Below are 25,281 nucleotides of genomic sequence, written 5' to 3' on the forward strand. Positions count from 1 at the left end.
CTGTGGACGATCAGCAGGATCAAAATATGGCTTCAGACGGTTGGCATGGACCAGTGGTTTGTGTATTTTGTCGTCAGAACTTCGGCGTAGTTTGTAGGTATAATTTGGACCTGTATGGACGATATAATAGCTACCATACCACTTTTTGGTTAATTTGTTGGAAAGGCCTTTTTCAACTTTTTGACAGTAAAGCCAAACTCTTTGACCTGGGGCGAATTCTGGTTCTTTAGCCTTTCTATTATATTGTTCTGAATACACCTCCTTAGCCCGAGCAGTGTTTTCAGCTGCGATTGTTCTAGTGATTTCAAGCTCCTCAAGCAAATTGGAAAGATAACTTTTGTTATTGTGGCCTAAATTTTCTTTTGGAATTAATGCTACATCTTGTGGAGCTCTCATTTCTCGGCCGAAAAGCATAACATATGGGGATTTTTGAGTTGATGAATTTGGAGCCATCCGATAGGCCATCATGATGCCAGGAATGAAACGGGGCCAATCATTTTGAGACTTGTTACAATAGGCTCTTAGTGACTGATTGATATAGGAATTGAGCCTTTCTACACAGCTGTTTGTTTGAGGATGGTATGGGCTGGTATGGGTAAATTTAATTGCCAAAAGTTCACAAATTGCTTTGATAAGTTTGGACATGAAGTTCTGACCTCTGTCTGAAATTAAGGTCCGTGGTGCGCCATACCGACAAATTATTTCTCTGACGAGAACATCTGCTACTTCTTTGGCTTCTTGGGTCCGAAGTGGAAAAGCTTCACACCATCTAGATGATGCATCTGTGATGACCAAAATGTACTTGTACTTATCTGGTGTTGTTGGCAGGGGACCGAGAATGTCAACGTGCCATCGGGTGAAGACCTCTTCTACAGGTAGTGGACGAAGTGGTGCCTTCTTGCCATGGTAGTGCCTCTTGGTCTGTTGACATACCTCACATGTCTGGACATAAGTGGCAATATCGCTGTACATTTTGGGCCAGTAGTACTTAGGTCTCATGGTGTTGTGCATCCTTTCTTTCCCATGGTGGCAACCGCCAAACTCTGAGTCATGATAGGATTGCAGGACTTGATTTCTGAGGGTTCTTGGGACTGCCAGCTGTTTAATGAACTTGTCTGCATGGCCTTTCTGTCTTTGTGGAACGAATCTGTATAGGATGCCTTCATCAATTTCAAAAGTATTGGCTTCGATAAGAATCTTTTGACGATCCTTTTCATTTTGTGGAAGGACATCATCCTCTTTGTAGTCAAAGATTTGGATGAAATCTGGACAAATCCTTTGTAGGTGACGTAAATTTGGATGTTCTTTTACACTTACTTCAACCAATGCGTCTTGGGTAACATCAGCATTTGTAGCATGTAATGCTGCGACAACATTAACTGGTACTGACTGATAATCCTCTTCATATTCAAAGGTGACTGACCAATGTGTTGTCTGTGTGTCTGATTCTAAGTGATTGACAATAGGTGTGCAAATATCCTCAGTCTGAGTTGTCTGTGTGACTTGTGTGGATGAATGGATGTTTGGCAAGATTGTGGTACTGCTAGTTGATTTGCTTTTCTGAGTTGAAGTTACTGAGAAGACTGTTTTCTCAGCATCTTCTTCTGTCTGATCATTACAGTTAATATTTTCCTCATATTCCCTACGTGAGAGAGCATCGGCATTCCCATTGGCTTTGCCGCTGCGGTGAACAATGTCAAAAGTGTAGGTAGAAAGTTCCAAAGACCATCGCCCTAACCTACCTGTGGCATCCTTGATGGATTTCAGCCATTTCAATGCTATATGATCAGTGTAGACTGTGAATTTTGAATTTGCAAGGTATGGACGAAAGGATCTAATGGCTTCAACTAGAGCTAAGCCTTCCTTTTCTGTAATGCTCCAGTTCTTTTCGCTGCCATGAAGAGCTCTACCACCAAAAGCTATTGGATGTTCATTATTTTTCTCGTCTTTTTGACTCAAAACAAAACCTATGCTCATATCACTGGCATCAGTTGCGAGAAGAAATTCTTTGTCAAAATTTGGATAAGCCAGAACAGGTGTATTACTCATAGCATGTTTGAGGGTGTTGAATGCCTGATCACACTCAAGTGACCATTGGAACTTTGGTTTCTTTCCTACTTCTGCCTCCGAATGCTTCTTTAGCAAGGCATTCAGTGGAAGCGCTATGTGAGCGTAATTTTTCACATACTTCCTGTAGAAGTTTGTGAGACCTAAGAAGGAGCGGATCTGCTTTTGTGATTTGGGCACTGGAAAGGTTCTAATTGCTTCAATCTTTTTGTCATCAACTTGAACACCTCCACATGATAAAACATGACCCAGAAAAGAAACTTTGTCCGTTGCAAAATTGCATTTGGATGGCTTTAGTGTTAAATTTGCCTGTTTGAGATAGTAAAATACTTGCTCCAAATGTTGGAGATGCTCTTCAAAGTTTTTGCTGTAAATTATCAAATCATCAATGTAAATCAGCGCAACCTTAAAAAGCAATTTTCTTAGCACCTTGCTCATGAGCTGTTGAAAACAAAGTGGAGAATTTGTCAAACCTTGGGGTAAACGTTTGAACTGATAAAGGCCTTGATGGGTGACGAAAGCAGTTTTATGCTTTGAATCTTCATGTAATGGCACTTGGAAGAAGCCATTAGCAAGGTCTAAAGTTGAGAAGATCTTAGCTTGTGCATTGGCGATGTTATCAACAACATCATCAAAAACAGGAAGAGGCCATGACATTGGTAAAGTGACAGAATTCAACTTTCTGTAGTCACAAACAAATCTGTATGAGCCATCGCGTTTTTTGACTAGGATAATGGGAGCTGAATACATAGAAGTAGACTCCTCGATCAAATCATACTTCAGAAAATCATCTATAAGCTCTTCAGTGACTTTTTGGAGATGAGGGGATTGGCGATATGGTCTACACTTAACGGGTGGGTGGTCGCCAGTGTCAATGATATGCTGGTGCATGTCAGTCTTTCCTAAATCTGCAAGACTCGTTGAAAACATGTCTCTATTTTGTCCCAAGAATCTAAGTAGTCTGTGTCGTTGGTCAGGAGTCAGTTGTGTATTGGTCAAATCAAATCCTAATTTTTGTGCAATTTTAACATAATCCCTGGTGTCATTGTCTCTGTTCTCATTGTCGGTGTTAACGGTACTGATGAATGGTTGGTCAGAGCCGATTTCAAAAACAGAGTCTTGGTCAATGTAACTAAATTTGCCTACAACTGTACCCTTGTCAAGAACTTTTTCTTCTTGGGAGGGATTCATAAGCCTAAAGGTAGCAGTTTTGCTTTTCACTTTGGAAAGAGTTCTACCACCTGCTACTTCAGAATGAGCAGTGAGGGAAGCAATGGGTTCAATCAGGATGAGGGAATCCTCTTTGACCTCTGATAGTCTAACCTTGAAATGAATTTCACTCTGAGGGGGGATGTAAATCTGATCTATTGTTTTTGCTAATCCACTAATCTCTTGCACTGAATTGGCTATGAAATTGATATATTGCCTATCTGAGGTGCTGTTGTTAAGTATCAAGGAATGACAGCTATAATCTAAGACTGCATCATTGCCATCAAGGAAGTTCTCACCTAGTATCACTGCTTCTGGTAGTGTAGGCAGAACATAGAATCTTTGAGAAAATTCCTGATCCTCAATGACAAAATCTAACACAACTGAACCTAACACTTTATGCAATTCGCCGCCAACACCTTTAACCTGTGGAAAGGGTGAGTTTCCAAGAGTAAGGTTTTCAAAAGCTGTGCTCAGAAAAGCAGACGAAATACAAGAAATGGATGCCCCTGTATCTACTAAACAATTTGTTGTTTTTGTGCCAAATTTTGCCTGAATTACACTTTTGGCAAGGGGCGTAACTAAAGACACTGTTGGAATTTCACTTTCAAAGTTACTTTCCATACCAGACTCCATATTTGCCATGACACCTATTAGTATGTACCGTACTAAATTAAAGAAAGACAAGTAATCAACAATGTAGTACTTACAATATTTGAAGACTTTTTCTTTCGTTGTTGGTGTCTTTGCAGGAGTTGGTTGTCTTTAATCCAGTGTTGAGGTCAGAGGTAGATGCAGCTTGCTTGTTATTCCATCAGATGATCACGGTTGGACATGTCCTCCGATGGGTTCCTGTAGTTGGTTGTAGTTAGTTCCTGGACTCCGTGGTTCCGAAAACGATGATTCTCCGCCAAATTATCATGGAACTGTTCTGGGTGAACAATACCTTCCAAATGACGTGCTGGTTTTCTTGGGGAATTAGTCAGCAAAGAGCCAGAGTCACAGGAGACTAATCACAATTTTATTTACAAGAACAATTAACAATTTACAATTTATGCTTAGATAATAACTGAGGGTGCCACAGAGAGTCGGTACACACTCTGGGCTGTGGGAGAGAGGTCTGCTTTGTAAGAGAGTCAAACCCCTTCTCTGCTAGAACTTGGCTACAGTATGTATTTAATGAAAGTTTGAACAATAGAAAGGAATGTGATTGGTTGATACACGATTGGTTGTGTCCTAAGCTAAATGGATGGCTAGACAGAGGGGAATACTAAATCCTGTTTATCCTGTTGGACTGGCACTAATCTTGTTGACATATTTACTGGATGCTTTGAAAGAGATTAGGGTGTCACTATAGATGAGCTTGTATGGGGGGCTAATCCTTAATGCACTATAGACGAGCTTGTATGGGGGCTAATCCTTAATGAGTCTTAATTGAAGTAATGTTATTCTAATATACCCCGGTAGGTGATGACAGATATACTTAAATAAATATCCTTTGTCTGGGAGATGGGATCTTGATACCTTAGGCTAGCAGCCATCTAAAAAGCTATAACTGAAACTACTGATATTTTATATATGCATTTTACCTGATGATAATTATTACTTGCTAAACTATAATTATATGAAATGGTGTATAAATATTACACCATGATAACTCATAAAAGCACTTGATGTAGATCTAATTATTATAAGATAACTTAGTATAAATGTTGTACCATGATAGTAGAAACAGGCAAAAGACTTTCTGTTACAAGGTTGTACTGCATTGAGCATATGTTTTCCTGAACCAGAACTGGTGGTATTGAACCGGGAGTGCACAAAACTTAATTATCTAGGAAGCTAAGTTGTTCCCCATTAGGCATTAAACTAGAAGTGTTTGTTATTAATGTAGCTCAAGCCACAGCTTTTATGCCTTCAGGGAAAGGTGGGGATGGGGCTACTTCTGTAGTGCATGTAATATAAACACCATTCTAGTTCCCAAAGGTTGAATATTCATTTTCATTTGTCAACAGGTTACATCCATGGAGATCCAAATGAACAAAATATCCTTGTGACAAAAAGCCATGGAGGTGGAGACTATGAGATCAGTGGAATTTTGGACTTTTCTGATGTTGCAAACAGTTACTTAGTGCTGGATCTGGCAATGAATATTGCATACCTTATGATAGACTCTGAAGTTGTTGACCAGCTAGATACTCCAGGCTATATTTTAGCTGGCTATGAGAGTATACGGCAGCTCACTCCAGTAGAATGGGATGTCATCTTTGTATGTATAGCAGGAAGACTGGCACAGTCTCTTACTTTAGGAGCTCATGCTAACTATCTTGAACCAGAAAATATTTATGTTTTGACCACTTCGAAGAAAGGATGGCCTCTTTTGCAGAAGTTTTGGTCACAACCGAAGGACAGCATAATCACAAGGTGGAAAAAAATTATTGCTTCTTGCAAAGTCAATCAGTGACTAAATTACTATTTCAAAGTGTCAGGATGCCCCAGTCAAGTATCAAGAACATAATCATATTAATTGATTTGATATATGAAATTATATATTTACTGAGTTATTTTATGCCATATATTTCACATGTGTATTGCCACTTCTAAGAGGATGGATTGACAGATTTATGTTTATCACAATTCTTAATAATTGATTGGACACTTTTTTATGGACAAGCAGTTTTGGCATTGTTTATATCAACAATTTGTTGATAATTATTCTGTATGTCAAATATGACTGGGCCTATTTGAAACTTGCCAATTGGATGTTATGTTACATAACTAGCCTATGCACTGATTATATTAGCCATGTAGATTTGTTTGCTCTATGTTCTCTAGTTAGTGATAACACACCAGGGAAGAAAGTGCATTTTATTATTGCACCCATGTATATAGATTCACTCAAATTTGATTATTTTTCTTGTGATATAGTAAACTTGTCCTGGCTAGTACATTGTCTAATAACTGTCACATGCTACATGAATTTGAACCCTCACTTTATTTCTTCCGCTAAGTCTTTTCAGCTCTAATTTGGCATACATTTCTATTACATACCAAGCCAATACATTGCATAAGGGTAAACATATTGTGATGAACACAAGAAGTTGAAAGTAGGAGGTGGACTGCTCAATCACAACTTATGTCTATTTGATGAACACAAGAAGTTGAAAGTAGGAGGTGGTCTGCTCAATCACAACTTATGTCTATTTGATGAACACAAGAAGTTGAAAGTAGGAGGTGGACTGCTGTATCACATCTTATGTCTATTTGATGAACACAAGAAGTTGAAAGTAGAAGGTGGACTGCTCTATCACAACTTATGTCTATTTGATGAACACAAGAAGTTGAAAGTAGGAGGTGGACTGCTCAATCACAACTTATGTCTATTTGATGAAGACAAGAAGTTGAAAGTAGGAGGTGGACTGCTCTATCACAACTTATGTCTATTTGATGAACACAAGAAGTTGAAAGTAGGAGGTGGACTGCTCAATCACAACTTATGTCTATTTGATGAACACAAGAAGTTGAAAGTAGGAGGTGGACTGCTCAATCACAACTTATGTCTATTTGATGAACACAAGAAGTTGAAAGTAGAAGGTGGACTGCTCAATCACAACTTATGTCTATTTGATGAACACAAGAAGTTGAAAGTAGGAGGTGGACTGCTCAATCACAACTTATGAAAGTCATCAACTTTACATTTCCATTATGGCTTAAGATATTTCTTAAACTTCTTCTTATGTAAATACATTTCACTTGCTTCTGTTAGACTCTGGACTATCTGATCACTATAGGTGTCTTTATCATTATGTGCACATCCAACCTTGGGACAAGGATTAGGCCAGAGAAGATGTGAAACTGCATATGTATAGTCCTGGATAGATCCATCTTCTAGTGCTTTATCCCATGAATATTTTGTCATAATCTGTCGGAATTTTGTCACATGAAATTGTCCAGGGAACCGGATGGTGATCAGAGACGTTGAATGGATTATCCTCTCTTACACAAGCAGTAGCTACTAGTCCTTTAAGATCTCCTGAGATCATTATGTAATCGACAGCAGAGACTGGACCTCCACTATAAGCTTGAAAGGTAAATATCGGACCAACACAATTAGATTGCATGTTTACAGGAGACAAATTTGAACTGATCAGGAATTTTGACAGAATTCCATCACGAATGCTCAGAGCAGGATTGTACCTAGGTCCAAAGGCAGTGGCATTAAAATCTCCCATCACTATTACACTGCCTTTCAGGGAATATGCATCACAAATGTCTTTTAGATTATCCACACAAAAAGAATAAAGTTCTTCAGGGAGATTTGATGGAGGCAAGTAAACACAGAAGAGGTACAGGGTGTGATCCTGTTTAAAGGACAGTTCTATTGCAGAGATTCTATCACAGTCTAAGTTGATTTCTTTGGTAAAAGTTTTCATAGATGTCTCTTACAAAGTAACATTGTACCACCACTAGGAAAGCCTTGTCGAGTACAATGCTCTGGTTCTGCAGATACTTGGGCAAGATAGAAGTAGTCATTGTTAATAGTATCCATAAAACACAGATTATCTTCATGAAGCTGGTGATCAGCTATTGCACAGATATCCACAGTTATCATTTAGGCAATCATTCAAATAAGGAACACTGGACATAATGCCTTTTGCATTCCAATACATTAATGAAAGACAGTTATTGTCCACGGGCATTATCAACATAATTGTTTCTGAGTCGGGGAAATCATCTGATTGTTCTTTCTTAATAAATATATTTTCGGGCCAAAAGCCTTTGCTTTCAAGTGTATCTTTATCTTTAGCTAGGACATTTACCTGGGCTGATGCTGTCCTCTTCTCCTCATCATTAAAAATTCTCACGTAGGTAACAGTAACACCTTTCTTTTCCAGGTAACGCCTCACAGATTTTGCTGTGTTGTTCTTGTGTATTCCACCCATATAGAACCTTGCAGTCCTCACCTTGGCAGAAGCTGCACGGAGCTCTTCCTGTGTATGTTTTACCCTCTGTGTACATAACAGACTTCTCCACTCCTGTGTAACTGCATCTTAAACCCATTCAATTGTACAAACACTGCCTCCTATCCTGTATATATACTTGTCAACCATGCTCTGTACACCAACCCTCCTGGGTTGCACAAATCCCTTCCTTCATATTTTTTTGGCAAATACATTAAATGGCCTGGCGGGCCCGTGTGCGACATACGCTTGCAGTCGGAAAGCTCACGTAATATCCCCAACCTCAGTCAGTCAGACTAGTACTCTATACATCACTTGCTTGACAGCAGTGTTTGAACCTACGACGAAACGTCGCTCCTGTTGTAATAAAGAAGTTGTTCGTCCACATATTTTACCTTTACTCATTTTGGTATATATGAATTCTTAGAACTCTAACATTAAGTGAGTTATAGGTCACTACTGATTGACATTATTTCGCACCAAAGTTCACATTTTCTGACCAACCTCAGTTTTAATCCCTTGAGTGAGTGAGTATGGTTTTACGCCGCTTTTAGCAATATTCCAGCAATATCATGGTGGAGACACCAGAAATGAGCTTCAAACAGTACCCATGTAGGGAATCAAAACCGGGTCTTCGGCGTGGCTTTAATCCCTTGAAACAACGCAGTAAAAACAACATGACAGATTTTCACAGGGCGACGTCCCGGGAATACCTTGGCTGAAATGGTGTCGTCCCGAAGTGTCAAAAATCTAACAGTTCGGTGCTGGTCATAGGTTTGTCAGAGCCACCGATTTTGGACTTCCTTTGAAAGAACAAGGGCTTATTACTCTGTAGCCATGACATGTATATGTCTTGAATCACTTAACTGCCGTTATATATAAGATGCTAATCTCAATTGTTTGTCCCTTTTGTATTGTACAATGACTGCCTGAGGGATGTGCAACTATGTCACTGATTGATTAATGTTGTTTATGTTTATGACTTAATCCATGTCAGAAGACCTTGGCTATATAAGCCTTAGTCCAGAGATGAAAAGTAAGCGCAATCCGAGGCATTAAACGAACCAACAAAACACCAAACATAAGTAACTCGACAAACCCTACACAAAAAGCAAATAACCTCGCAGACCACTTCTCACCCATTAGTAGTAATAGTTACTTCACTGAAGAATTCCAAAAGCAAAAGAATTAAAAAATCAAAATAAATTCTTCAAATTACCCAAAGATGATAACCTAGAAATTAACCAACAATATACACTACTCCATGTACTAAATAATAGAAAAAAAAGGAACAGCCCCAGGACTAGACCTTACCCCATACCAAATATTTAAACAGCTACCCTAAAATCTTCTGGAATCACTACTTAAACTATACAATCTCATCTACCAAAACGGTCAGGTTCCTACTTCATGGAAAGAGGCATTGGTCATCCCAATACCAAAGCCGAACAAACCAGCAAACGAGGCAAACTATTACAGGCCAATCTCCCTAACCTCAAACTTATGTAAAATCATGAAGGCAATGATCAAAAATAGACTCCAACACTATCTAGACCAAAACAATATAATAAACCAAGATCAAAGTGGATTCACCCCAGGCCGATCAACTTTAGACAACCTCGCCCGATTAGAACAAGACATCAAAACGGGCCAACTAAACCGACAATACACAGTAGGCATATTTCTAGACTTCTCTAAAGCTTTCGATATGGTATGGCATAACGGGCTGATACAAAAACTAAAAAAGAGGGACTTAAAGGCCAAATAATAAACTATATCCAAGACTTCCTAACTGATCGCAAAAAAACCGTGGGTGTCGACCAAACGCTATCGGACCAGTGTCCCTTAGAAAATGGCACACCCCAAGGTAGTGTCATAGTTCCAAATTATATCATCGCGGACTGAGATAGACTTTTAGTACACAAATTATTGAGTAATATGCACAAAATATGTCGTTTAGTCTTATTTTATAAAGTCAAAATTGTTTGTGAAAAATAGAAGGAAATATGACATATTTTCTTCTATTTTTCATGGGGCGGTCGGGTAGCCTAGTGGTTAAAGCGTTCGCTCGTCACGCCAAAGACCCGGGTTCGATTCCCGAAATGGGTACAATTTGTGAAGCCCATTTCTGGTGTCCCCCGCCGTGATGTTGCTGGAATATTGCTAAAAGCGGCGTAAAACCATACTCACCACTCTATTTTTCATAAATAATTTTGACTTTATAAAAAAAAGACTAAACAACATATTTTGTATATATTACTCAATAATTTGTGTACTAAAAGTCTATCTCAGTCCGCGATGTTATACGCCGGCCTTCATTCATAAGTTTTGGTTGATAAGCATTATGTATTAAGCGTTAATACTACATACGTGTAGTTGATAAGCATTATGTATTAAGCGTTAATACTACATGCGTGTAGTTGATAAGCATTATGTATTAAGCGTTAATACTACATGCGTGTAGTTGATAAGCATTATGTGTTAAGCGTTAATACTACATGCGTGTAGTTGATAAGCATTATGTATTAAGCGTTAATACTACATGCGTGTAGTTGATAAGCATTATGTATTAAGCGTTAATACTACATGCGTGTAGTTGATAAGCATTATGTATTAAGCGTTAATACTACATGCGTGTAGTTGATAAACATTATGTATAATTAAGCGTTAAGACTACATGCATGTACCGTCCGAAGTCTATTTATTATCAGTCGGTGTTGATAGACGCCTGCATTCATTTCCAAGATTTAGTCTATAAGCGTTATGTGCTAAAGTACTCACGGAAATGAAAAAAACCTGTTTTTTCGACCTCAGATCTTAAATAAATGCAGTTAATATACAAAATATGTAAATATTCAAACAACTAAATTAGTACTAATTGGGCCGTGGCACAAATACAGCGTATCAAATGTTTTTATGCCTTTTTAAAAGTAAAAGTGTGTATAAATGTGAATAAAACAGACTATTGTGAAACAGGGCGTAACCAGGTGTAAGTAGATCAAGGTGACCTATGACACCTTGACGACAGGTGAGAACAGGTGCATAATGCCTATAGTCTGTTTCTGCTATGTCAATTTGGACTTGGTTTTATTTTTGAATGTTGAAAGTGCCGACAAATTACCTCCTGTAAAGTACATTTTGTATTGTTCACTGAGATCAAACTAGCAAATCCAGACTAGTTCTTTTCGAGTTGTTTTGGTATTTCGTATTTACAGCTATGTAACACTTTGTGTCGATTTTTAAATTGAGAAAAACAGGTTTTTTTCATTTCCGTGAGTACTTTAATCGTTAAGACTACAGGTCCGGCGAGTGAAATAAACATTACTCTATGATAAAGCTTATGTAATTTTAGTCACTTCTTCATACTCATGCCCTTCAAAACTGCGAGGTAATTTCTAAAATTCAGAAAGTCAGTACGTTAGATTAGCAACATTGTGTAGGTATTGTAAAGGTATTGTTTAAGTAAGTGATAATCGAAAATGCGACCATATCATGACCTAAGAGCATCGGTGGTATAAATAACGGCCTTTATTCAGGGTACCTCAGTGCGAAATAGCCAGAGGTTGAAGCGCTCGTTAAATCTCCCAACTATTGATTGGATACCTCAGGTGTGGCGCAAAATTCACGCCATCAGAGGCATCAAACGGCACCAAAAAAGCCCCAATACAAACAACTCAACTAACCCCACCCAAAAGGCCAACAACCTAGCCAAACACTTCTCAAAAGTTAGTAGCAACAGTAACTTCCGTAAGAAATTCCAAGATAAACTAAAAAAAAGAAACCAAATTCTCCGAAGAAAACAGACAAGACAACCTAGAAATAAACCAACCTTACACCATAGAACTAAATCACGTACTAAACAATATAAAATAAGGAACAGCCCCTGGCCTAGACCTCACCTCTTACCAAATAATCAAACACTTACCTACCAAACTACCCCAAACTTTACTTAAACTATACAACCTAGTCTACCTAAACGGACAGGTCCCATCCTCATGGAAGGAAGCTCTAGTAATCCCAATACATAAACCAAATAAACCAGCAGATCAGGCTAAGTCCTATAGGCCCATCTCCCTAACCTCAAATCTCTGCAAAATAATGGAACTTATGACTAAAAATAGGCTACAGCACTACCTAGACCAAAACAACATCATAAACCCCGACCAAAGCGGCTTCACTCCTAGCCGATCAACTCTCGATAACCTCGCCCGACTAGAACAGGATATAAAAACAGGACAACTAAACAAGCAATACACAATAGGCATATTCCTCGACTTCTCTAAAGCTTTCGACATGGTATGGCACCACGGGCTAATACAAAACTAACAAAAACAGGACTAAAAGGCCAAATAATAAACTTCATCCAAGATTTTCTAAACAATCGCAAAATAACCGTGGGTATAGACCATACGCTATCGGACCAGTGTCCCTTAGAAAATAGCACTCCCCAGGGCAGCATCCTCATCCCAACCCTCTTCAATATAAAGATAAACGATCTATTCGAGGGCTTATCCCCTAAACTAAACACTTCAAAATTCGCGGGGGACGGAGCCCTATGGATCCGCACTAAAAGCATTAAAACGGCAGAAAACTTAATCCAAAAATCTCTAAATAAAATACAACAATGGGCAGACAAATGGGGCTTCTCCCTTTACTCAGTTAAAACAACAGGAGTAGTATTCAAACATAAAAACATGAAACCTGCCTCCCCAATCCTCCAGCTAAACAACCAAACAATCAAATTCCAAAAACAAACCAAATTCTTAGGACTCATTTTCGATCAACACCTCACCTGGGAGGCTCACGTCCAAAACTTAAAAACTAGATGCAGCAAAGACCTTCACACACTAAGATGTCTCACCGGCTCTAGCTGGGGAGCCTCCAAAGATACCCTCCTCTCACTCTATACAGCACTTATTAGATCAAAACTAGACTACGGCTGCGCCATATACAATACCCTAAACAACTCTCTATCTAAAAAACTTGACTCAGTACAATACCAAGCCCTTACACTAATTACACGCACCCAACTTGGCACCTCCTACACCTCACTTCAGGCCCCCACAGGGGAAATGCCACTAAATCTACGCAGGGAACATCTAAGCCTTAATTTCTGGGCCGCGTCCGAAACAAACCCTCTCATCCAAAACTTAATTAACCAAAACATTAGCCCAAGAAACCAAGCTCTAGCTCGCAAACACCCCTTACTCACCCCAATATCCCAAAGAATAACTAACTACCTCAATGAACACCAAACTCAAAAGCTTAAACAAAACTGCAAAAAATCAAATATCTTCACCCCTGAACTCAAAATACCCAATATAGACACAACGCTAGCTAACCAAAAAAATAAACAAACCGACCCAAACATAGCTAAAACCACCACACTTGCATACATACACGAAAATTGGCCAAATTGGTGTCACATATACACGGACGGATCTTCAGACCTGATCTCCAACCACACAGGCTTCGGAGTCCATACCACACAACCAGTTAAATCCACACAATCTTACCGACTCCCTAACAACCAATCTATATTCTCGGCCGAACTTATGGGCATGGCCTCAGCCCTGCATAACCAACAATCTAAAAACAACAATAAAATCCTAATTCTCACCGACTCCCTTAGTGGACTACAAGCCCTCCAAAACAAAAATACCCCAAACCGACCTAAATTTATAAACCAAATACTTAAAAGCTCCAACGACCTAACAAAAGCAGGCAAACAAATAACCTTCTTGTGGATCCCCGCCCACGTAGGAATTTACGGCAACTAAAAACGCCGATAAAGCAGCTAAATTATCTCAAAAAATACCAGAAATAAGCCTAAACCTACCCATCTCAAAATCAGAAATTAAAAGTGTAAACAAACAAAAAATAACCAAAAAATGGCATAATCAATATCAAAACTCAAATAGCCAAATCAAAAAAGTACTCAGAAAACCACTAGCCAAACCTAAAATCCTACACCCCTCTAAAAAAATGACAGATTAATTACAAAACTCCAAACAGGACACACGAACCTAAATAACCACCTTAAAAAACTTAAAAGACACACCACAGAAAACTGCCCCCACTGCGAACAACCCGAAACCACAGAACACACACTCATCCACTGCACCCACTACTAAACACACAGAACCACACTACAAACCACCCTCAATCTAAATAAGGCTCCTACTCTAGATGAAATACTAAACCCTCAAAATAAACTAGAAAACTTCAAGGTCCTAGACGTATTCCTAATAAAAACAGATCTAATTAAGCGCATCTAAAAAGTCAATAATCTACCAATCCAAAATTCAATAAACATACAAACACCCACCTCACCCTTAGTTCCCTCCTCCACCCACTTCGGCATTTATTCCAAATAAAAAAAATCCAAAAATTCAATATAGGCAACCCATAAAAGCCCCCTCTTGGGTTGCTCACACCACTTTCGCCCCTTTCGGAAACACATTAAATGGCCTGGCCGGGCCCGTGTGCGAAATACGCATCAGTCGGAAAAGGCACGTTAAATCTCCAAAGTAAGTAAGTAAGTAAGGGGTACCTCACTGATGAGATACACGGAATAAAGACTGGCCTCTAATAGATGCTTCTCTTGGTTGTTTTAAGGTAAGATATGTTCACTTCATATATATATTGTATGTTCTTAAACTATATTCCTATTTTTCCTGTTTTCTATCGCATTCTGTGTTCTTAGTTGCTTTGAATATAATCAACATTTTAAATTAGGCATAAGTGATTAAGGTAACCAGTAAAGTTAATATTATAGTTAGGTTAGTTCAAGTAGCACAAGAAACAATCTAACAATATAACAATTAAAATAGTACAAAATATAATATAATAACGTTTAGACATTGGTTCAGCAGATTAAAATTACACATAATCGGGCTCGTGGAAGCAAAGTAATTTCTGTGCATCTGTTGTCAATTGTATATTTTATTGAATGTTTGCAATTTAAGTATATGTAAATGATTACTGTGTGTGTTTCAAATGATTCAAACTACCCTTGATGTAATTAATGTTTAAACAATGTACTTATTAAGCGAGGCAACTATACTGTACATGCAAAACCCGTGAGCGCACATAACACTTGTTGTTTTATTCAGTTGCTCATGTATTGCAATATTTTCAGTATTATTAAGCTCTATTTATGTCTACATTGTACGCATTCAATGACATACCGTCGGGCATAGGACTTTGGTTATTAACGGTAGTTTACATATAAAACACGCGGCCATATTATTTAATTAGCAGACTGAAATTTTATATTCTACCATGAATTTAAAATTTACTCGATTCTGATTGGTCAATCAGAGGCTATTAAATCACAATAAACCCCCTCTGATTCAAACAACTGGTTTGACGACCGCATGACCGCGCGCGCGGAATAACAGGATACACGGCTTTCCCTTTGGACGAAAGGTTGGATCACATGGTCTTTGAGAATTTTGCGTTAATGAATATGCTAGCAGTGTATAATATTACCTTATGGAAAAACTCACTGGTCTTCCAGCTTCCGGACACTTTAATGTTTTCGTTATAATTGGACATACGTGTACACAATTTCTTTTGTTAAATTATGCTGAGCATGTTGAGGATTTTAATTTAAAGTACATACGAAGTTGTAACAGCGGCAGAGAACACTACTTAGGGCTTTGTGTATGTAAATTACATAGCATTTTCAAACTCAAGTCATAATTTTTCTAGGGGCGGTCGGGTAGCCTTGTGGTTAAAGCGTTCGCTCGTCACGTCGAAGACCCGGGTTCGAATCCCGACATGGGTACAATGTGTGAAGCCCATTTCTGGTGTTCCCCGCCGTGATATTGCTGGAATATTGCTAAAAGCGGCGTAAAACCATACTCACTCACTCACTCACTCATAATTTTGCTAAATGCTGCTTGGATCATGAAAGAAGCATGACCACAGGACTACGAATGTGCGCATGTGCCTTGACCTTTTGATATTACGCCTGAGCACGGACAGAGTCGCGAGTGTCCCTTACAGTTTTCCATACATGTAATTACAAGCGTTAGTCATCACTGATCAATTGGCCGATCATTGAAAGGTGATTATAAATTTAGATGGGTCAGTAGATACTCGGCTATATTAATAGATTGTTGTAGACTGTCACTGTAGTCTAGACACGGATCGACTCGATATTAAGATAGTTTGGATGTGCTTTTCTTTGTATGGGTTAGAAATGAAATTTGTGGAACCCAGGCGAGCGCAAAACAACGGTTAGGGTCGAGCGAGCCTGCATGTTTGCTGTTTCATTGGCAACATCCCGCCTTACATTATTCTTTTGCCTTAAAGTTCCTAGAAATAGACATATCGCTAATATGTGTGTTCCTACTTTCTTTACTTGATTAAATAATTCACACGCGTAGCCCTACTGAAAACGCATGATGCATATGAACCCACCCTTCAACAGTTATTGTACACAAATGTCTTAAATAGCTCGATTGGAAAAAATAATATGTAAACAGTAAAATGCCTCCCACTCTAACTATTAATTTACTGCGGTCGGGGGGAAATGTACACAAATATACAGCTTGGATGGCTCTGAATAAGTGAGTGAGCTTGGCTTAACACCGCTTTGAACAGAATTTATATTTCAGATCAATAACGACGAAATCCACCATCACAGGTTTCTGGCACGCCCAAGGGACGCAACTGTACAGAGCGAATTTCGACGCCTCGGACGACTGAACCACGGGGGACTGTGTAGGTAATTGGCAGAAAAACGGGACTGCCTAAACGTCGGGCCGGGAAAACACTGTCCGGGCCAGCGGGTAATACTCAAAATGGATTGCAGGATAATCAAACGAAACGTGCATATCTAGGCAAATCTCAAATGTCCACAAACATACAGTTTTGCTCATTTAATTATTTTTTACGGCTACAAACCGAATGTCTTGACTCTGTGTTTTCTTTGATGAGAAGCTTCCTCACCGACCTTAGCATGCAGGGGTGTGATGTCCTGGAAATTACAGTGTTTTGACTACTTTTCTTTTATTATTTAACGTGTTGGCCCTCCCTGATTAACCTTTACTTATTCATGTTTAGCAAAAACAGGATGTTTTCTGGGAGTGGGTTTTCGCGAATGTCAAAGGGCTGACACGACACGTGTTAATAACTGTTAAAACATTTCTAAAGTTAATAAAAATACTTTACATATATAGACTAGAATTACATCTACCTATATACCACTTTATAATGTCTCAGATCGCGGTATTTAAAGAAAACACGGTGCTTAAAGTGAAGCCCTTTCCCTCCACATTCTCAAGATAATTGCTTGGCTTGTGTTCGGTCCGACTTTTCCCGGGCTGTCAAAATCAACTTTAAACTCACAGAAGTATCATCAAATGTGTTTTCATCTATAGACCAGTATTATATCTACCTATATATCACTTTATAGTGTCTCAGATCACGGTATAGAAAGCAAACACGGTGCTCAAAGTGAAGCCCTTTTTCCCTCTACATTCTCAATGTTCTTTAGCAGAAGTACTTCTTTGATAGGCATTTAGAAGTTGGAGTAGTAAGTAAGGATACGAATTTATGGATGAACAACTTCTTTATTACAATTATGAGCGACGTTCCGGTGTAGGATGTCTACTCTACTGCTTCCTACCTGTATAAATACTTGTCAACCATTCTCTTGATATCACTTAAAATTGTTTGATAACGATGTTAGAACCTACACCAAAACGTCGCCCATAATCGTAATAAAGAAGTTGTTCATCCATAAATTCTTATCCTTATTTTATCAGAAGTGTTTGGTCGGTATCTTCCCATTAGTTACACGTCCCATTTGTCACACACCTTAAAACAACATAGGTCATGGCTGAAGGCACCAACTGGTCTACCCTATGGTACCAAAGAATTAGAATGGAGTGATCCAAGAAAAGTAGAAAAAGTAATCTTGTACTTTATGTACTTATATAAAGATATATATAAAATACTGCAAAAAAGTAAACTTGGTACTTTATTTATGGGAAGATTATGCACACCAAGACAGATGTTATAAATATATTAATTAAAATTATTTATTAGCATTGGTAGTAGCACTGATTAATTGAATTGAATGGCTCTGAATAGTCACAGTTCATCACCATATAGTCATTGAAGCCCTCAGCACGTGGAACTTCAGGTGTTTCATCAATGGTGTCCAACCAGGTGTCTTGTACTTGTCCAAGAAGGACACCTCTGACCCTCTTCCTCATGTTGCTCACAAGGGTGGGGGTGGTCTGTGATATTCCGTACATTGTCTCCGACTGTTGTACATTTTCCTTTGGATGCTTTATAGATGCCTCTCCAGTGTTGGCTGTCGAGTGGTGCTCTTGTTGTACAAGTAACCTTAAAAAAGATCCTGTTGTTTGCCTCAATGCGATGTGAAATACTCTTCTATGGTTATGACCCAAGCTACTGAAACAAACCCTGTATACCCAGGTAACATAATTCAATAATTAGATTAAAACAGGAGTCCAGACCTGACTCTAGCTAAAACTCCAGCTTGGCAATCAGCATGTATACCTTGGTCTCTGTGGTAATGTTATGTACACCAGTTAGGACTGGTCCATTACTCGGTAGGCGTTTTCTTAATTAATCCCCTCCTGGCCTCCTCCCAAACTGTGTAACAACTGCGAATATAAAGGTGTGTGACAAATTGGACGTGTAACTAATGGGATATAACCGTTCTTCCGCCAGCCTTGCATAACAGTTCATTCCAATAAGACACGTACTTTCCCATGCACACCTACAACTACACTTTTCACGCTAACATTCTCAGAAATATTCAGATCCCATTGTTCAGCTTTGCCCTCACACGAAAATTCCAGTTTTCCACGCGACCACCAGCATACCGTTCAGACCACATAAAAAGATACTTATTTAATCTTAGGGACATTTTAGTAAAACGACAATACTGCCTGACAATACACACCCACTGTCTATCTATCGGAGGAATCCATCCCGTATCTCCATTAACAGCAACATTTGGAGCGTATTTATCCAACAGTAGAAATGTCACGATGACCCTAAATAGATGCCCCATAAGTCAAGACTGGCCAAACCATCGTATCATACAATTTGGAATAAGTAGTCTAGCTATGATGTCATATGCTTTATGACGTCAAAAGCATAATGTTGGCTGTCGCCTAGGACTACGTTTTACTTCTGCCTCTATTGTCACCGTTACATCAAAGGCATTATGACGCCACAAATACTACTGTTATGCGGCGCCTTGGACAACAACTCGTAAGATCAATGGTATCTGACAGGCACTAGTGTAGTAATCTCTATTTCCACACAGTGATTCGGTCGCTTGCTTCTGGGAATTCAAATAATATTTTCACCCTTTGACATTTGGTCATGTGACCCAAATTAGCCAATCACAACACAGAACACACTTTCTATAGGTTTACAATTAAGAATTGACCTTCACTTTGTGTGAGTTCATTGGAGTATGAACCTTCAGAGAGTGAGGGCCAAACTGTATGAACGTCGGAGCTTGCGACTCCAATGAACTCACACAAAGTGGAAGTCAATTCTTATAAAAAAAATATCACAGTTTCTTACTTCAAAGGATGTAGGCCAAGATCTAAACACAATTTTATTTAGTACGTGTGACTTCATGTTTACACTGACAGCCATACAACAACCAGCTATATCGCGGAATAAAATAGTTCCTCAAAAAGAGAGGTGACATGGGCGTATGGATGCACAACTTGCTCTTCAGAAACAACTTACGCAACACATGTGTTCAAATAATAACACCATTAGATGAGAAAGGTCTGTAATGAACCTGTGGCGGTTACATGTGATATTCATCATTGATCAACCGACCGATTATTGAAAGGTGATTAAAGATGCGTCAAACAGACACCAAGGTAAATTCGTAGATTGCTGGAGACGGTCACTGTCAGCCTAGACACAGATCGAGTCGACACTGACGATAGTTTGGATGTGCATTTTTTCGTTTGTTCATATTAGGATGGGCCGTAGCAAGGAAATACGTGAACAATCATGCAGTCAAGCTCTCTTACGTTTCTCAATGTATACTGAAATGCTGAGACCAAGATAAAAGGTTCTAAATGATCAGAAATAATGTTTATGTATGTTTTCGTGCTAGGGAAATCCCAGGGGTTTCCCCAGGAATGTGGAAGTAGTCCGTCAGTGTTTACGTCATTTCAAGAACACGGTCCCGTGAAAAACGTATGAACGTCATATTGTGTCGTTCATACACTTATGAACGTCAATTTCGCGGTCATGTGGCCGACCTCTCGTCCAATGTAAAAGAAGTATATCGTGTAAACTTCAAATTACAAAAATATTGTAAGTTAAAGTTTTCGATACACCTGAAGAGCCGTAAGCTGGGCCCCGTCTCTAATATCACAATATACGAGCCGGTACAGGCCAATGAGACGATGGCTGTGAACGCCTTCGAAATATTAGACGTACTCTATGTAAGGTAATTTTTCATTGGTCGGTATTTTTAGATGAAGCGCTACTCTTCTACAAAAGCCTCCACTGAGAAGCGTCACATAATCATATCAATATAAGAAAATAGAAATCATTTCAATACAAAAACAGAAATTATATGAACACCAAACTCACAATAGCTATGTTTACCCTACTCACACACAGGAGTCCCAAAGAGGGACAGGTCAGCCGAAATTGCTTAGGCAGAAGGCGACCTCTTAAACACTTAATGCAACAACAACGCGTCACATAGATATTCATGGAAATGAAATGCAGACTCACTGGCGAAGCTAGCTCTAGACAAAGCGGATATACAGCCTTTTCCCTTTAGTAAACTAGAGATAAAAAGCAAAATCAAAGCCTCCATAGCAGAAAGATGGCAAGCCCAATGGGACGCAAGTAAGATCGGCAGATGGCTATACAAAATTCAACCCAAGGTCCAACAGAAGCTGAACTCATACTCAAATGAAAGGGAAATTGAAATTGCTATCTCACGCCTCAGACTCGGTCACAAAAAGCACTATGACAAGGTTTGGTCATCTTGCAATCAGGCTGAAACCATTGCTCACGTGTTACTAGAATGTCAAAACCATGCCGCAGCCCGGGCTAGGTTAAAACAAGAATTGCAGTTAGATCCGCTATCTGTCATAGATCTCCTAAGGCCAAGAGATGCAATAGCGAAGGCCAAATTAACTCTATTTCTGAGAAATGGACAGCTACTCGAACGTATATAAACAGAGCAGCCAAGGATAAAAATGAAATCATATCAATATTAGAAAATAGAAATCATATTAATACAAAAAAAGAAATTATGTGAACACCAAACTCACAATAGATATGTGTACCCTACTCACACACAAAGAGGGACAGGTCAGCTGAAATTGCTTAGGAAGAAGGCGACCTCTAAAACACTTAATGCAACAACAACAACAGCGTCACAAACTTCTTTAACCCTCTGGATGACGAGTTTTTTTTCTGACGCACATTTTCCTGAGATCGGAGAAAAGAAGGTTGTGCGAGAATTGCGCTCACGCGACACTGGGTCTACCTCTGGCTATACAATTACGCAGAGGTGGAGAATATTAAATATCCTATTTGATGGTGTAAAGTCAGCTGCAAATATTAAACCGGTTTAAAAAAATACACTTCTAAGTGTTGTTCGAGAATTTATTCTGCGTTGAAAAACAGTAAATTTCTCCGCTTTTTATCGTACACTGATTAAAGTACTGTGCGACGATTTTTTTTATTTATTATCTTTATGTAAACTGGGAGCGAACAAAATACTGCCTAATATCTGAACGACATAACTATATATCAAATGGAGTTATATGCGTATGTATAACGACATATATTCAATGCCAAAAATAGCATGCCGTAAATGACGAAAACTGATTTTTCTCTATGACGTCAAAAGGCGACAGAGAGGTTACACACGTACAAAGAAAAGGAAGCATAACTCCGCTATGCTTAGCACTAGTTTATTGTAACTCAGGTCACTTGGTGAGAATAAGCTGTGGGGCAGGATAATATATTTTCGTGGTGTTTTGTTCACGAGGATCCAAACTATTCCAACACAAATATCGATAAAGAAACTGTATACGTTTAGTTATAAAAACAACAACATAAGAAATGATGAAATCGTACTTCATAAAAAGAGGTAATAGAGAAATGGATGGCCCTGTCTTACCTATAACTTAGTCCTCAGATTCCAACATTCTCCTGAATGTGTAAATGTAATTTGACTAATGTTACACCATTATTAATGGAGCACTAGCCTTATCATCGAATGTGATGAAATACCAAAAAATAACACCATTCTATTTGACGTCATGGCTGGTTTTATGTCTTTGATAACGTCGGCGAAAGACGACACTAGTATTTTGATTAATATATATCTCCCCTAATTTTATGTGTAAAACGGAATTTGACGCTTTTTCGACACAACATAAAATGACTGCTTTCACCAAGTAAATAATGTCTTGAATATGTAAACAATTAGATAGTTTACCGTGTATCTTAATTGGACAAGACACGCACCTGTTTGGCATCAATGTTCGTAATGAAAAACCCAAAAGAATATTTCAAAACAACCCAAATTATATTCAGTATTCGACATATATTTGTTCATTACTATGTTAATATTTCTCTTCATCTCATCTCAGTAAATTACACAATAAAAGATGCGAAGAAAGCTCTATTGGTATAGAATTATCAGGATAATCGTTTAAGGTTGAACCAACGGGGTACCTGGCATGGATTTTATTTTTATACATTTTACAATCCCTGGAGAAATAAAGTGAACAGTTTAACATCCTGTGATCACAATATTGAAAAAAGAATGAACCCATTGATTATATAATGCAAAACGAGAGGAATAATTCGGAAATTGTTTATGACTAACGCGCACCTGGCGAATCGTTAGATATCAGAGTTCTGTGCATTAAACGACATAAAAAACAATTCCAAGAACAAGACAATTCTTTCAGAAATGTGTGCATATATTTTAACGAAAAATATTATCCATTTTGTTAAAGTAATAAACTGATGTCCAAAAGAAACTTTACCAGTGTTTGAAATCACTCTTGCTCAAAAACAACAAAACATACATGCATGAAGTAAAGTGTATTGAGAAGATCAATATATCAACATAATCAACACTGAAAGTGACAATCATACCGCGACCGAGAATGACGTCAGAGCCCCCCAAAGTTGGGTGTGGTACAAAACTCGAGCTTTCAGAATCATGGACAATAGGCTGAGTACATAAACAATCGCTCACGTTTAATAACAAGTCATTAGTGGCGTGTGTGACAACCAAATTCCTCAATACACGCAAAAACTATTCAACGCACAGAAAAAGTCAGTCGTCTGATGAGGTCACGTGGGATTTGACGCCATTCTTCTTGGAGGGCCAAGATCAGTTCTTGCCTGTTGGCTTGAGTGTGTGGTCGTTGTCGAACACGACGATCCATCAAGTCCCAGAGGTGTTCTATGGGGGACATGTCGGGTGAGCGTGCAGGCCACGGCTGGACGTTGACGTTGTTGGCGGCGAGGAAGTGACAATTCTGACTGTATGGGCTCTAGCGTTGTCATGCTGATAAATGACACCACGTGGCTGCTAGCTGTTGGAGAAATGGTAGGACAACTGGACGAAGAATGTTATCCATGTAACGCTGAGCTGTCAAGTTTCCGTCAACGATGACCAGCGGTGTGCTCTCCTGCCCACAGATCCCTCCCCACACCATGACACTCCCTCCACCATATGGTACGACCTCCTGCACGCAACACGCCGCCGTTCGTTCACCCCTTCGGCGGTAAACACGTTGTCTTCCATCATCCCTAAACATACAGAATCGACTTTCGTCAGTGAAGACAACCCTCTGCCAGTCACGTCGTTGCCAACGTCGTACAGTCCGGGCCCATCTCAATCGCAGACGCCGATGTTGCGCTGTCAATAGCTGTCCTCTGTATGGTCTAAAAGCCCTGATTCCATGAGCCCTGAGTCTCCTGGCCACTGTCTGTCGACTAACCATGTGACCTAAGGCATTTGTCGCCGATGACGTCACTGTCAGGAAGCGATTTCGGAGGTGCAAGGTACGCAAGTACCGGTCATCATGGGGCGTGGTCACCCTGGGTCTGCCTGTTCTTGGCCTGTCGGCGTTGCATCAAGTTGGTAACGGCAACACGGGAGCAACCGAAGGTTCGTGCAATATGGGCGTGGGTGGCTCTCATCTGTACCATACCCAAGGCTCGTTCACGTTGTTCGACTGTGAGTCGTGGCATTTCTTTTGTGTTTTTTTATCACTGTGGATGTCTGACTTGCCGTTGCAATCGTTTTATACCCTTACCCGCACGTGTTTTTCACTTTTTCGCGTGTTATCTCGCAAACATGTAACAGACGATTAACATTTTCTGCATACACTATTGTTGTATTTAGGTTATGTGTTTTAGATAGACTTCGTCGAAAAAAAAATACTTTGTCTGATATTTATATTTTCAGTTGGTAAAGTTTCTTTTGGACGTCAGTGTTTTTTCAGTTTTAGTTACAAAATAAAATGAAACGGCTATTCATGGACATTGGTTATGTGAACTTATAATATTGACTATTACACATCCCAAGAAATACGTACATGCTGCAGTTACATTTACAATTCATCTTGTAACACTTGTCCAAAGGAAAGAAATATCGTATTCGACACTAAAAACCTATCAACTGTTATGTAAACAATGTTCAAACAAACAGGAGATTATCAAAGGTTCTTTCATACACGTTGTGGCCTATATTTACGTATGGTATCATTTTGAACATTGACAAATATTCAAAGTGAAATTAATTGCGTGAAAAAATGTATAAAAGATATGCAAAATCTACATCATAACTGAAACTGTAAACAACATGATACAATGATCATTTGCACTCTCATTCAAGGGCCTTCACCTCAAAGAAATTACCAAATATGTAGAACATTGTTGACCTATGACATCACTACCTGTGATCGCTTTTACAAAATGGCGTGTTCAATGTCAACAGTACGCAGGATTTTACGATGGGACT

The 25,281-nt window shown here is 39.0% G+C and overlaps 1 protein-coding gene across 5 annotated transcripts in view; it reads left to right on the forward strand.

Annotated features, from left to right (window-relative positions):
- LOC139452219 (hydroxylysine kinase-like) overlaps positions 1-17,197 on the forward strand; it is a 184,764-nt gene extending 167,567 nt beyond the window's left edge. For 3 of the 5 annotated variants that reach the window (XM_071233608.1, XM_071233609.1, XM_071233606.1), the window contains exon 6: positions 5,292-8,573. In XM_071233608.1, the coding sequence (XP_071089709.1) occupies positions 5,292-5,740 (449 nt within the window). In that variant the 3' untranslated portion in view covers positions 5,741-8,573. Of the gene's footprint in view, positions 1-5,291; positions 8,574-16,864 lie in introns of those variants that run through there. The other 2 variants (XR_011652353.1, XR_011652354.1) reach the window with 2 other exon arrangements.
- Positions 17,198-25,281: the final 8,084 nt, after the last annotated feature.

Source organism: Haliotis cracherodii, unplaced genomic scaffold (genome assembly GCF_022045235.1).
Source record: "Haliotis cracherodii isolate W230 unplaced genomic scaffold, xgHalCrac1.p SCAF_9, whole genome shotgun sequence".
In the NCBI taxonomy this organism is placed as follows: domain Eukaryota; kingdom Metazoa; phylum Mollusca; class Gastropoda; order Lepetellida; family Haliotidae; genus Haliotis; species Haliotis cracherodii.